Raw genomic sequence first — 12523 nt, forward strand, 5'->3', positions numbered from 1 at the left:
TGCGATTAAAAGGAAGGTAATTTATTCTTCGAGAATAGTTTGCAAAAAAAAGAAAACGTTGCATACATTAACCCACTCAGAGTTGACTCCTGAATAAATAGTAATTTTATACACCACAATGATAGGAGTTCTGTGAGAGGTGGAACGAATAAGCACTTCGTTAAACATTGCAACATTGTGTGGGCGTTGTTTGAGGTTGCATCAAATGAGTTATTCTATTTTTAGAATTAAACATATCCTTAGTGAACTAGTTTTCTATTCATGATTTAATAAACAATTTTTAAGTAAAAATGTGTTATTCATAAGTTAATTTTCTCAAAAAGTTATGACATAGATCTGTAATGTACTATGATGTTTTCTAGGATTGCAGAGAGCTTCTTGGAAATTATTTCCACTGATAAAGTTGAGGAAAAGTTTTGCAATGCAAAATTTGTATTCGTAATACCCGTTATTATATTCAGATTTAATTTCACACCTGTAGCAAATAGCAGTAAAATTAAAAAAAATAAAATAACACAATTAAAGCAAAATTTGCTTTTCACAGCTGGATTCTAAATCGATTCGCGATGCGGTCTCGTGCTCCACGTATCGTACAATACCATTTAAAATCCAATTGATCAAAAAGACGATAGCTGTGAAGAAAAAAAAAATTACTGGAAATTGATAATATTATTTTTCTACCAATGAAAAAAAAACTTACGGAGACCAAAGATCACCATATTAAACAAAGCTATCTCAAGCCAAAAATAGTCCTGCTGGTTGGGAATGAGTAAAACAGCGATAACGATCAGCACCGAGAGTTGAGCGACAAACACCAGGAAATAAACTCGGAATGCTTTGACATGTCTGACGTTTTCCTGGAAAAGATCGTTACTAATTGTTACACAATTTTATGTTTTTTTTTAACTAGGCTTATGATACCTTCAAAATTCCAACGATCAAAAACACGTGAGCAATGAATGACACGATACTTTCAACTGTAAACACTACATCTAGCGTGGTGGGTTCTTCAACTGCAAAATATAAAATTCAGTGATAACATTTTAATCACAACTTTATTCAAATCACCTAAATCGGCAACGAGCTGCCAAATGCCGGTTAGAACTCCAAAAATGTGTAAGCAGGCGTAAAATCCACCAACAATTGGGAAAAATGTCAAGGGCACCATTTTCAAAACTGATCCTAGCCAAAACCAAAACCAACTGCACTTATCAGATGATTACACAAGACTGGGCTGTGATGTAGCTGAATGTTATAACTTGTCGCTGATAACGATTGTTTACTATTTTGCTAGTTTCTATGAGTGTGGTACAGTTCCTATTTATAATATTTCGATGCTTATTTCTCTTTCCCTCAAATGATTTACTTGTTCTGGAAACCAGAAAACTTTCTACCCAATTTGAGTCGAAAAGTTGTTCAAAGGTTGGAACCAGTTAATTTTTTGGCATTTTTTTTTACTTAATTTTTATTTCAATGTTTGTAAATCATTACAGTTACTAAAATTTAATTTTATTCCAGTTATTTAGATAAACAAAATTTAAATAACATGAATACAAAAATATACCCGTTCCGATACGGGTTTCATAATCAATTGAGATTTTCAAAAGAAAATAAAAACATGTTGTGGTGGGGTTGTGCTCTTCGATTTTGCAAAACGACTTTTATTTATATTTTTTTAAATTGAAGCTTTGTCCATGTTTTTCCAAGTTTTGGGGGCTGGTCGGTAAATGTATGAAATTCTGTGTCTTGAAATGGGATTTTCTTATCGATTTAGTGATTTCGGTAAAGTTTTAGGTGGAATTTTTTTCATAACAAATAGGTACACAGAAAAAAAATCAATAGTTTAATTCCCAAAATACTCATTAGTGTTTTTTTTCAGGGACTAACAAAGAGATCTTCAAACCTCAGTGCAGGTGCAAAATCTAAGAAAAAAATATTTTTTGGAAAAAATAGTGTTTTTTGAAAAACATTAAAAATCTGGACCAAAATGGAATTTGAAATCGAGAATCGAGAAGTACTTTTTTTTTATAAATTGAGCCGTTTTCAAGTTAAAGCTATAGTTTTAAGATAGTCCTATAATTTTCCCTCTGGAGCTTTGAAAATCTTATAATTAGTTTCTGAGCTTCAGCCTTTGATAATGTGCTGTGAAATATGAAAATAAGAAAATTATCTATTTTGAAACCTTTTTAAAAGTTTAGCTTGAATAACTTTGAAATATTTTTTATTAAACAGATGAGAGACTTTTTGTCTGGATTTTCAATATCTGACAAAAAAAAATAAAATAAAAAAAAATAAAAAAAAGCTTAAGGTGAAATTTTAAAGGATCAGAAAAATGGCCGAAAAGGCTGCCGTCTTTTGACCTTAATTTCCTCGACTGCCTGAAAACAACCTTGGCCAGAATAATGTTTTTTTAAGCACTATTTTCCACCTACCTTTACCAAATGAAAACTCCAGGACCATATGTTCACCAATGATCGAATGCAGGATATTTTGTTAAGATTACTCACTTAAAAACGTTGGAAAGTCCTGAAATATTGGGCCAGTACAAATTTTCAATCGCTGGCTTCTTCTTCCCAAAAAAACTTGCCGTCTTCTTCACAAAAATTGGGCTCTTCATTATTTCACTGAAAACTCCGATAACCTCTCACTTAATGCACTTCATACCACTAAGCAAGTCCTATTTTGGCGAAAACTTGCAGGAACAGTAATTTTGGATACTTAAAAAACTTTATTTTCCTCGTAATTTGCCGAAACTTCCGAAACCCGAGCCTCCGAACCGAGCAAATTTTCGTTTTCTTCTTCTCTGTTCTTGCACAGCAAGCTGAAAATCATCATTTCTTTACAAATATTTTGAAAAGTCGTACCTAAAACCTAGTCAACTGCTTTAATTTCCTTTGTACAAGCCATTTCCAAACTTGTTCCAAACGTTCTTTGATCACGGCATAAAGGGTTGCCAGCAGCGTTCAGCTTTTAAATGTACAATAATACGAAAATTATTTAATTTGTTCTGTTAAAATCCACTGAAAAGCAGCAGAATTTATTTGTTCAATAAAACACAGAATATATTGAGTAAAAAAGTCACTTGGAGCAAAAATTTCAACCAAATTCAGAACAATCTAATTTGATATAATTTTGTTCGCCCTTGACCTGGCATCACTGCTTATTTCAGCCAATCAGGAGTCTTGATCTTTCTGACAAGTTGTTGTTGTTGCTTTGTTTGTTGATTTTGTTGAAGTGGTTCTGGCGGAGCGAATTTTTCTGGGTTCTTTTCCGGAACACAAATTCGGCAAAATACCGGATCTGGCCAATCGGTGGTGGAGTTTTGGCCGAAGTCGGTGGTAGCCTCGGGGAAGCAGAATTGCATCGCACCAAGAGTGAGTATGGTGCGATTTCGATTCCGATTCGATTTTCATTATATTTTTTTCAGCAAATTACAATTGACGACTGGTGTCATTCCCGTATCAGTGCAGCCTGCCGGAACCGTTTCCGGGTCATCCGTGAAAAACGTCGCCTGCAGATTTGTAGTATGTGACCAAGAATGCGTTGGACGGAACGGACGGATCAGGATTCGGAGCGAGATGATAGTGGAGGGAAGAAGAGGTCCGGGAGAGGATCTTTGCCGACGGTCAGAGAAAGTGAATCTATAAGGAGTTCCAACCTACACCACCTGGCCTGGCCCGCGATCTACCCCAGGTGACCAAGTCAGACGGGTGTAAAAACGACGCCGGCGACTGCGGGTCGCAACGACCACGAACTCCCGCGCATCACCCACAACACCAGCCAACCCACAGCAGCAACGAGAACAACAACAAGCGTTAGTAGAGTGAGAAAGAAAAGTGCGCGAATCTAAGCCACGAGCGCTCTGGTCGACGAGGCACTGCCCCGATCCTGGTCCGGCTTCCAGCGTAGCTCACGACCGTTCATCTGGTCCGTAGGGAACCCTGAACCCGGGTTCCTGAGCCACTGGACCCGGTTGTGGCCGTGATCGAGACAACTCGACCTGTGGCCGGTTTGTAGGAGGTCCATCAACCCTCCGAGCCAAGGAACCGCCACCCACAGCTGCCACGAACGCACGTCTCTGCAAGCTGATTGACCCTGACGGGCCCCGCTGATGAAAACCGCCCGATCAACCGCTCGGAGGCTAGTTAGCCGCGGCCGTGTTCCGGTTCTACCCCCCCCCCCCCCTTGGTTGTGCGTGAATTCTTTTAGCTGCGTGTGTCCAGCACCTCTCGGATCCGCCCTGCCACACCTAAGGTTCACCCTACCCAGCTCGGTGACATCCGACGACGACGTCCCCTTTGAGCGCTGGCCTTGAGACGCAGGTCGACCTGGTTGGTCCCGCGTACGTGAGCGCGGACTAGGGATGGCTACCTCGGCAATCGGCCGCTCCCGCGAACTTGCCCTGCGATTTCCGGTTAGCCTGAATGCCCTCGACAACCCCTGAGCGCGATTCCTTAAACGCTGGTCGACCTGATTGGTCCCACATTCGAGCTCAGGTGAGTCGAGCGATCGACCCTGTCAGTCCCGTTGCACAGCCGTGCACCTCGCGTGTTCGTGATGGAAGCTGCGCAAACCGTCGGCGAACGGTCAAGAGTGAGAAGCTACTTTTAACTTAAAATTAGATGTAAAAACTCAATTACACTCTTATATAAACATACACCTAGACGTTAAAATGAAAATTAAAAGCGCTGCGGCGCATTGTAGAGATAGTTGCGACTTTTTAGATCGGTCCGCAAGTAGATTTAGTGCGTCGGAGGGTCGTTGTGGAAGCGGGAGAACTAAGAGGGGTAACCCTTGTCGGGAATCCCGCATTTTAGCCTGTCCAGCTCGAAGTTTATTGTTGTTGGGATCTGACGGTGACTCGGTGGCGAGTTGCCTTGGTATGGCCAGCCCTGAGGTCTCATGGCCGGGTCGGGCATCACATACCAGCACTTCCACGGCCCTTCCGGCCTAGCGCAGAAGTGGAAGTTGTACCCCAAAATCTCCTATCCAATTTCCGCCCGTTACAGCCTTCTATCGGATGGAGAAGTAAAACGTCCCGGCCTTAGTTGTTGTTAGGTCGTTAAGTCATTTCAGGTATAGGAGTCGTCTCCCCCCGTATAAGGACAATCAACACACCAAACCTAGCCTGCTCCGGTGGAATCGCTGGCGGCGGTTGGACTCGCAATCCCAATGGTTGTCAGTTAAACTCCGGGGTGGATGGTTCTTTGGAGTAGAAAGAGGTTTGGGTGCCCTCCCCAATCAAGCCTTCGGACTCCAAGGTTCGAGCAGAAACTTGCAATAGAGACCACCTGTGGGTCGTTAAAGTGGATGGTTTGTTTTTGTTAGTCGGGATTACACCCCAACTGGGATTAAAATATTCTAACAAGTTGTATGTGCCATATTTAACGAATTATTTCCAGTAAAAATTTACAAGAAATTTTGACAATCAAAACTATGTTTGATTTCAGTTAGTAAAGAAACTCTGTTAGTAGTGGTGTGTGCTGGTTTTACCAACACAAATATATTGCAAATGATTAATGATTTCAATGATGGATGAGAAAAAGAAGAATAAGAATAAGAAGCCCAAAATAGATTTGGCCCGATTTCACCTTAACAGTTACATAAAATTTAGCATTTTTTTCCGTGTACTTATTTTTTCTGAAGAATTTTCATCTTTACCCACAACCTTACCCAAGACACCGAAAAGACCAGAAAAGCCCTTCAGAAGATACAGAACTTTCAAACAATTCAAGACCCATTTTGATCAGCCCTGAAAATTGAATGGAAAAACTAATGATGCATATTACCTCTTTTATTATGTAATTTTACCTCAATTTAGACTGCAAAAATTACGTTTTACCAGAAGAGAGGTCATAAAAAATGTACCCCTTCCCAGATGTAATATTGACAAGATTTTATTTACTGTGTAATATTTAGAAATAAGCAAATTTGTGAAAAGCTGAATCTCAGCTTTTTTAAAATAAAATCAGTGTCTAAATCCTGTGATTGGCCTCTCATATGTTAGGTTACCAAAAATTTTCAATGAGCCATATTGGAGATCTGGTAACCTAGTCATTAGAAACATGCATTTGTGAAGTATACATACTTATACTGTCTACTTTTTTGATACCGGATCTAAGAAATAGCTGTGGAAATAGATGATTACAAGTCAAAATAGTTTAGTAAAATTGGGTCCCTAAATAGAGCTAAATTGCTGATATTATTGTTCACAACGATAAAGCTTATTTCTCGGAGTACAATAACCTTTTATACGATCGCAAAGGATTACAAATGGATTAAGTTCAATTTTAAACATTAACGTAACAGCCCTGCTTAACAGAATGCATCCTACTTGACAACTCGTTCCAAGGAGATCATAGTTGACCCATCGATAAAAGTTGTCTCAAGACAAGTGTCATTTTTGCATTTAAATAACAAAAAAAAGTTTTCAGAGATTTTTTTAATCGTCCATTTTACCGTTGTACATAAAACTTGACACTGGGCTTTGGGACCGTATTGGAATCATAATACATAACACTGCTGGTAGCGAAGATGTTCAAAGTTTCCTTTAGTTCAAAATTGGGTCCTGAAGCCCTATGCTTATTTTTATGTTAAACGATCAAAACACGATTAAAAACCATTGCTAATTTCATATCAAAACCTAAAATATGACCAAAATCGATTTTTTCACACTTTGGCTCAATTCTGAGGGCAGATTCAGCGGTCAAAATTCCTTAAAAAACATGTAGTTGGACAATTTTCGAATTTCGTTACGGTGGTCCCATATACTTTTCCCTTGAATATTGGACATTTTCAAATGAAGATACAGTCGACTCTCTGGTTGTCAATATCCAAGGGACCGTCGAGGAAGAGAATCATCAGTTTACAGAACGATGCAAAATGAAGACTCGATTGAAAATATTTTTTTCTTGATACCCAGCTATGGGAGAGAATCATGGCAACGTCCAGCAAACAAAAACAAACTAATGTCAAACACCTTTCAAAGCATCGTTTCGCAAAGAAAAATGTCTATGCAAGCCATGAGAAAGTGTAATTATTGATAACCGGAAAAGATTTTTAAAGCAAACAGAATCCAAGGGACCGTCGAGGAAGAGATCCTTCAAGCAAGAGAAAATATCGAGGAATGAAGACATTTGAAGTATGCAGATTGAAGGGACTGAAGAATTTATCGATAGATGGAGCAATATTGATTTCGAGAAGATCGACAGCCAGAGAGTCGACTGTATCTCGAATTTAAAGAAAAATACCCCTGGGATTTTTTCAGCATTTAAAGTTCTAGATCACCTCTTTTGAATGCAACCTAACGCTTCAAATTTGGCCTGCGTCTTTTCGAGATATTTCAGTTTTAAATTTACATCTTTTTTACCTTATAATGGCTGCAACTTTTGACCATTAAGTCCAATTCGACTTGTCAAAAAATAAAAAATGTTCGTTTTTGCTCTTGTTTTTTCTCAATCTGATCGTAGAAGGCGTAGATTGCGAGATAAAATTTTGGTGTCTTTGACAAAGTTGATTGGATTGGCGAGTCCAACATCTTTTTAAAGACGAAAAAATTCCCAAAAAATATTGCTGAAAAGTTAGATTTTCAAAATCACCCTTATCGCGAACCACCCTAATTTTGAACCAAACCAAAAGTTGCTCCTTTTCATTTGCAACTCCACAATTTTTCGGAAAATCAATTTTCCAAAATATTTTGCGATCTGGACCACTGTGCAATGTTGAAAGGATTATTCACGAGTGACGCTTATTTTAGTTGCTAGCTTCTTTTGCCTCTGAAAGTAATAGTTTAAATTACTTCACTTTCAACTGGAAGTTAAGTTATAAATTGTAAATTACAAACTGATGTAAGGGATCTTACCGCCCCAACGTCACGATATATCGAAAAATGGACCTTGAATTCGTTTCACGGAAATTAGGGAGCAACTGCTGTGTAAATTGGCGGGAAATGGCCCAGAAAGTAAAAAAACTGTTTAGTTGAATATTTTTGTATAATTTGCATGGTCTTATATGATGAATTTCTACAATACAATTTTCCAAGATCACGCTACTTGATAAACTATGTGGTTCGTGTCCAATATCCAATTTGAAAATTTGTGTTCACTTTCAATGTAACGAATGACTCCGTTCAGTATCCACATTATGAGAACGAAGAAAACTACAAAATAGAAAACCGCACATTAGTTATCGTCATATCGTCAGCTGTGTGCTATCTTGTGACAACGACCATTTAGTACTTTTCGAGAAAATCGATTTTTAAAGTTTGATGATAAATATTTTAAAAACTATGAATGGTAGAGCCAACCTTTTTGAAGCAATCGGTTTCTATACTATCGCTTAACAAACGCTCCAAGTTTCAACTAATTTGGTTACACCAGTTAAAAGATACAGTAAATAATACATCTGAAAAGCACGTGTCACAAGTGTGTTTCGAAAGTAAAATTGTACTACGTGTCACAAGTGTGCACAGAATTTCCATACAAACTAAAATAGACTTAAATCAATAGTTTAACTGACTTTATCAGTATATTTTTATAAACAAAAGGTGCAAATTTCCACATTTTCCAACACCATGCATGACGTGTCACAAGTGTGCACGATCATTTTGATGATAAATTGGTCTATGTCACAAGTGTGTATTGCGATATCCGGGAAACGGAAGTGAGTTTCCAAAATCGGGTTAAAGCATCTTGTAGTGTTAATTAAGTATAGCAGATCGTCATCATCAACTCATTTTCGACCAAAATGGTCTATGTCACAAGATAGCACACAGCTGACGATATGTTTGTCTAGAAAAAAAGAAATACCTACCAATCATTACACAAGATCCAACCACCAGAAACAGTATTGAGACGGGATATTTCCGATGCACCAAATTGTAAACGTGAATTACTATGAATAACGTAAGAGCCACTGCAGAAATCACTACGAAATGGACTCTGTATCCTCTGACAAAAACGATGTTGTGCTGCAAAACAAAACTAAGATTAGAACATGTCTTAGTCATCGAAAGGGCAAAACCCGATATACCTTGAGAATCCCAACTGCCAGAAAGATGCTGGACGCAAGCCACACAATACCTTGCAGGAGGGGACTACTAAACAGCATTACGTAAAAATATGATCGATTCGGTCCCATGGAAGCTTCGCCAGGGTTGTGGTCGAACATTTTGTAGGCAATAAAATCGTCGCCATTAGCTGAGAAGAAATTAAAATCAATCAATAACGCTTCAAAAAGCCTCAAAAAAACAATGTTTACAAACTTACCGATTCTCACAATGCCGTAGATTATCGCACAGAGTGCACCAATCGACACCACCGCGACATAGGCCAGGCCAAGTATACGGAACGGTTTTTGCGACGATGACGACATTTTAGCACGAGTAGTGCCGGTTTTCACATGCGTATTCAGTAAGCAACACTAAGCGACTGCAGTGCTACTCAGAACGTAGTAAACAAACGGCGCCGCCACAGTGCATTCTAGCCGAGACCGGGAGGAGTGTGTGTGTGTTTGTGCCAACTTCATGGTCTTAGTCTTAGTAGGGTGATTTTTTTTTTGATGAATGACTCGGTTGGGTTTATTCGAAATAGTTGGGTAATTTGACAATTGTTGGAAAAATAACTGAAATGTAAAACTGTTTGATGTTTATACGAATATGTTGTATCTTTTTTTTCTATCGGTAGAAGATTGATGATAATTTACGAATTGCCCTTTTTATTTTGCAAAGTATGAATATTATCTGCTCATTTTTATCGGTCATGCTCTGACGATTCACATGAATTGAGAAAGCCCCCTTTAATCGGAAAAAATATAATTCAGATAAATATAGCTAGAATGGTCTTGGTTTGTCTTCTAAACAAATAATCTATACCGTTAAGTAGAAACGGTTGAGGTTTTTGTGTCAGATCGAATATTTGCAATTAAGAGGAGCGGCCGTGGCTGACTGGTTACGGTGATCGTTTTGTAAAAGAATGGTTCTGGGTTCAATTTCCATCTGCTCCCAAAGAGAAAGTTAAGAACACATAATTTTGAAAAGGTGAAAATGAACGAAAAATCAAAGTCGCTCGTCATCTAACCTAAGGCACTCTCCAGGATCCCTTCGAAAGATTGGCTGCGCTAGGGTCTGATTAGATTAGATTAGATTAGATTAGATCGAATATTTGCAATTAAGAAAATATGTTAAATAATCTGATATTCAAAATAATCTTGAAAATCAAAGTTCAAGAATTTAGCGTAGATACAGGTGTCAGTTTTCAAAAGCTATGCTAATTGGAAAACATTTTGGCAGTTAAAATTTGATCAAATTTTACACTTTCAACGCTCGCAACTATTTATCTTTTTTTCAATTTCTTAACCCTTAAATGCCAATTTATCGTATTTTTTTAACCCTGTTTTGGGGTTCATTTTTAGCAAAATGTTTTTCTTTTTTAGAACTCAAAAGTTGAAAATGAAATATTAATAATATTTGATACTTTGCAAAAAAAAAACACAAGAACTTTTTTTTGTAGGCATGTAGGCAAAATGAAACAAATGAACCAAATGACTAAAATGACCAAAATGACCAAAATGACCAAAATGACCAAAATGACCATAATTACCAAAATTACCAAAATGATCAACATGCTCAAAATGGCCGAAATGACCAAAATTACCAAAATGATCAAAATGATCAAAATGATCAAAATGACCATAATTACCATAATTACCAAAATGATCAACATGCTCAAAATGGCCGAAATGACCAAAATAACCAAAATGACAAAAATGACCAAAATGACCAATTGACCATAATGGTCAAAATGATCAAAATGATCAAAATGATCAAAAGGATCAAAATGACCAAAATGATCAAAATGATCAAAATGACCAAAATGACCAAAATGTTGATCATTTTGGTAATTTAGGTAATTATGGTCATTTTGGTCATTTTGGTAATTTTGGTCATTTTGATCATTTTGATCATTTTGATCATTTTGATCATTTTAATAATTTTGATAATATTGATCATTTTGATAATTTTGATCATTTTGATCATTTTGATCATTTTGATCATTTTGATCATTTTGATCATTTTGATCATTTTTATCATTTTTATCATTTTGATCATTTTGATCATTTGGATCATTTGGATCATTTGGATCATTTTGATCACTTTGATCATTTTGATCATTTTGATCATTTTGATCATTTTGATCATTTTGATCATTTTGGTCATTTTGGTCATTTTGGTCATTTCGGCCATTTTGAGCATGTTGATCATTTTGGTAATTTAGGTAATTATGGTCATTTTGGTCATTTTGATCATTTTGGTAATTTTGGTCATTTTGATCATTTTGATCATTTTGATAATTTTGATCATTTTGATCACTTTGATCATTTTGATCATTTTGATCATTTTGATCATTTTGATCATTTTAATCATTTTGATCATTTTGCTCATTTTGATCATTTTGATCATTTTGGTCATTTTGACCATTTTGGTCATTTTGGTCATTTTTGTCATTTTGATAATTTTGGTTATTTTGGTCATTTTGATCATTTTGATCATTTTGATCATTTTGATCATTTTGATCATTTTGATCATTTTGATCATTTTGATCATTTTGATCATTTTGATCATTTTGATCATTTTGATCATTTTGATCATTTTGATCATTTTGATCATTTTGATCATTTTGATCATTTTGATCATTTTGATCATTTTGATCATTTTGATCATTTTGATCATTTTGATCATTTTGATCATTTTGATCATTTTGATCATTTTGATCATTTTTACCATTTTGGTCATTTTGGTCATTTTGGTCATTTTTGTCATTTTGGTAATTTTGGTTATTTTGGTCATTTCGGCCATTTTGAGCATGTTGATCATTTTGATCATTTTGGTTATTTTGGTAATTATGGTCATTTTGGTCATTTTGATCATTTTGACCATTTTGACCAAAATGACCAAAATGACACAAAATTAGCAAACTGACATTAAATTACCTTTTACTATGGTCAAATTAAGAGTTATGAACATAAACATTTTTTTTTTGCAATTCCGTCGTGAAACTACTTACTTTTCCTGTCATTCTTGAACGACGAAATAGCCTACTTTTCTGTACCAAAAACAACAGAATCGTATAGAAACACTTTTCAAAATAAATGCTGAAAAGTTCTACTTTTCAGCACTGAAATGGGTGCTGAAAAGTTAAACTTTTCAGCACTTGTTTCGAAAAGTAACACTTTTCAACATTTTTTTGATTTAAACGATTTATTGACAAAATACATGAAATTTCGACCTAATATTTCACTCAATGGGTGTTTTTCGAAATTGCAAAAAATGTTGTATGGAACTCGTTGCAAAACTTGATTTTTTCAGCACTCGTCGTATTTATCCAACTCGGTGAACCTCGTTGGATAAATGTACGACTCGTGCTGAAAAAATCCTCTTTTTGCAACTTGTTGCATAAACTACTATTTTGCAATTACCTTATTGTTTACGGATCAAGATAAGAGATAATAAAAAAATCCATTTTAG

The 12523-nt window shown here is 36.4% G+C and overlaps 2 protein-coding genes across 2 annotated transcripts; both read right to left on the reverse strand.

Annotated features, from left to right (window-relative positions):
- Positions 1-248: 248 nt before the first annotated feature.
- LOC119769768 lies at positions 249-1217 on the reverse strand. The gene is made up of 4 exons (XM_038263344.1): positions 1069-1217; positions 922-1013; positions 701-857; positions 249-632 (listed from the first exon to the last, which is right to left on the reverse strand). The coding sequence occupies exons 1-4, from the start codon at positions 1166-1168 to the stop codon at positions 520-522; spliced, it is 462 nt and encodes a 153-aa protein (XP_038119272.1). The 5' UTR covers positions 1169-1217; the 3' UTR covers positions 249-519.
- Positions 1218-7972: 6755 nt separating this feature from the next.
- LOC119769754 lies at positions 7973-9449 on the reverse strand. The gene is made up of 4 exons (XM_038263297.1): positions 9267-9449; positions 9031-9197; positions 8812-8968; positions 7973-8158 (listed from the first exon to the last, which is right to left on the reverse strand). Exons 1-4 carry the CDS (start codon positions 9370-9372, stop codon positions 8043-8045), a joined length of 546 nt encoding a protein of 181 aa, XP_038119225.1. The 5' UTR covers positions 9373-9449; the 3' UTR covers positions 7973-8042.
- Positions 9450-12523: the final 3074 nt, after the last annotated feature.

Source organism: Culex quinquefasciatus, chromosome 3, assembly GCF_015732765.1.
Source record: "Culex quinquefasciatus strain JHB chromosome 3, VPISU_Cqui_1.0_pri_paternal, whole genome shotgun sequence".
Taxonomy (NCBI): Eukaryota; Metazoa; Arthropoda; class Insecta; order Diptera; family Culicidae; genus Culex; species Culex quinquefasciatus.

Coding starts and splice junctions, on each gene's coding strand:
- LOC119769768 (XM_038263344.1), bottom strand. CDS start 1,168: ATGGTGCCCTTGACATTTTTCCCAATTGTTGGTGGATTTTACGCCTGC. Junction 858..921: donor TGATCGTTGGAATTTTGAAG/GTATCATAAGCC, acceptor GATCTTTTCCAG/GAAAACGTCAGACATGTCAA. Junction 633..700: donor TATGGTGATCTTTGGTCTCC/GTAAGTTTTTTT, acceptor TTTTCTTCACAG/CTATCGTCTTTTTGATCAAT.
- LOC119769754 (XM_038263297.1), bottom strand. CDS start 9,372: ATGTCGTCATCGTCGCAAAAACCGTTCCGTATACTTGGCCTGGCCTAT. Junction 9,198..9,266: donor CTACGGCATTGTGAGAATCG/GTAAGTTTGTAA, acceptor ATTTCTTCTCAG/CTAATGGCGACGATTTTATT. Junction 8,159..8,811: donor TGGATCTTGTGTAATGATTG/GTAGGTATTTCT, acceptor TCTATTTTGTAG/TTTTCTTCGTTCTCATAATG.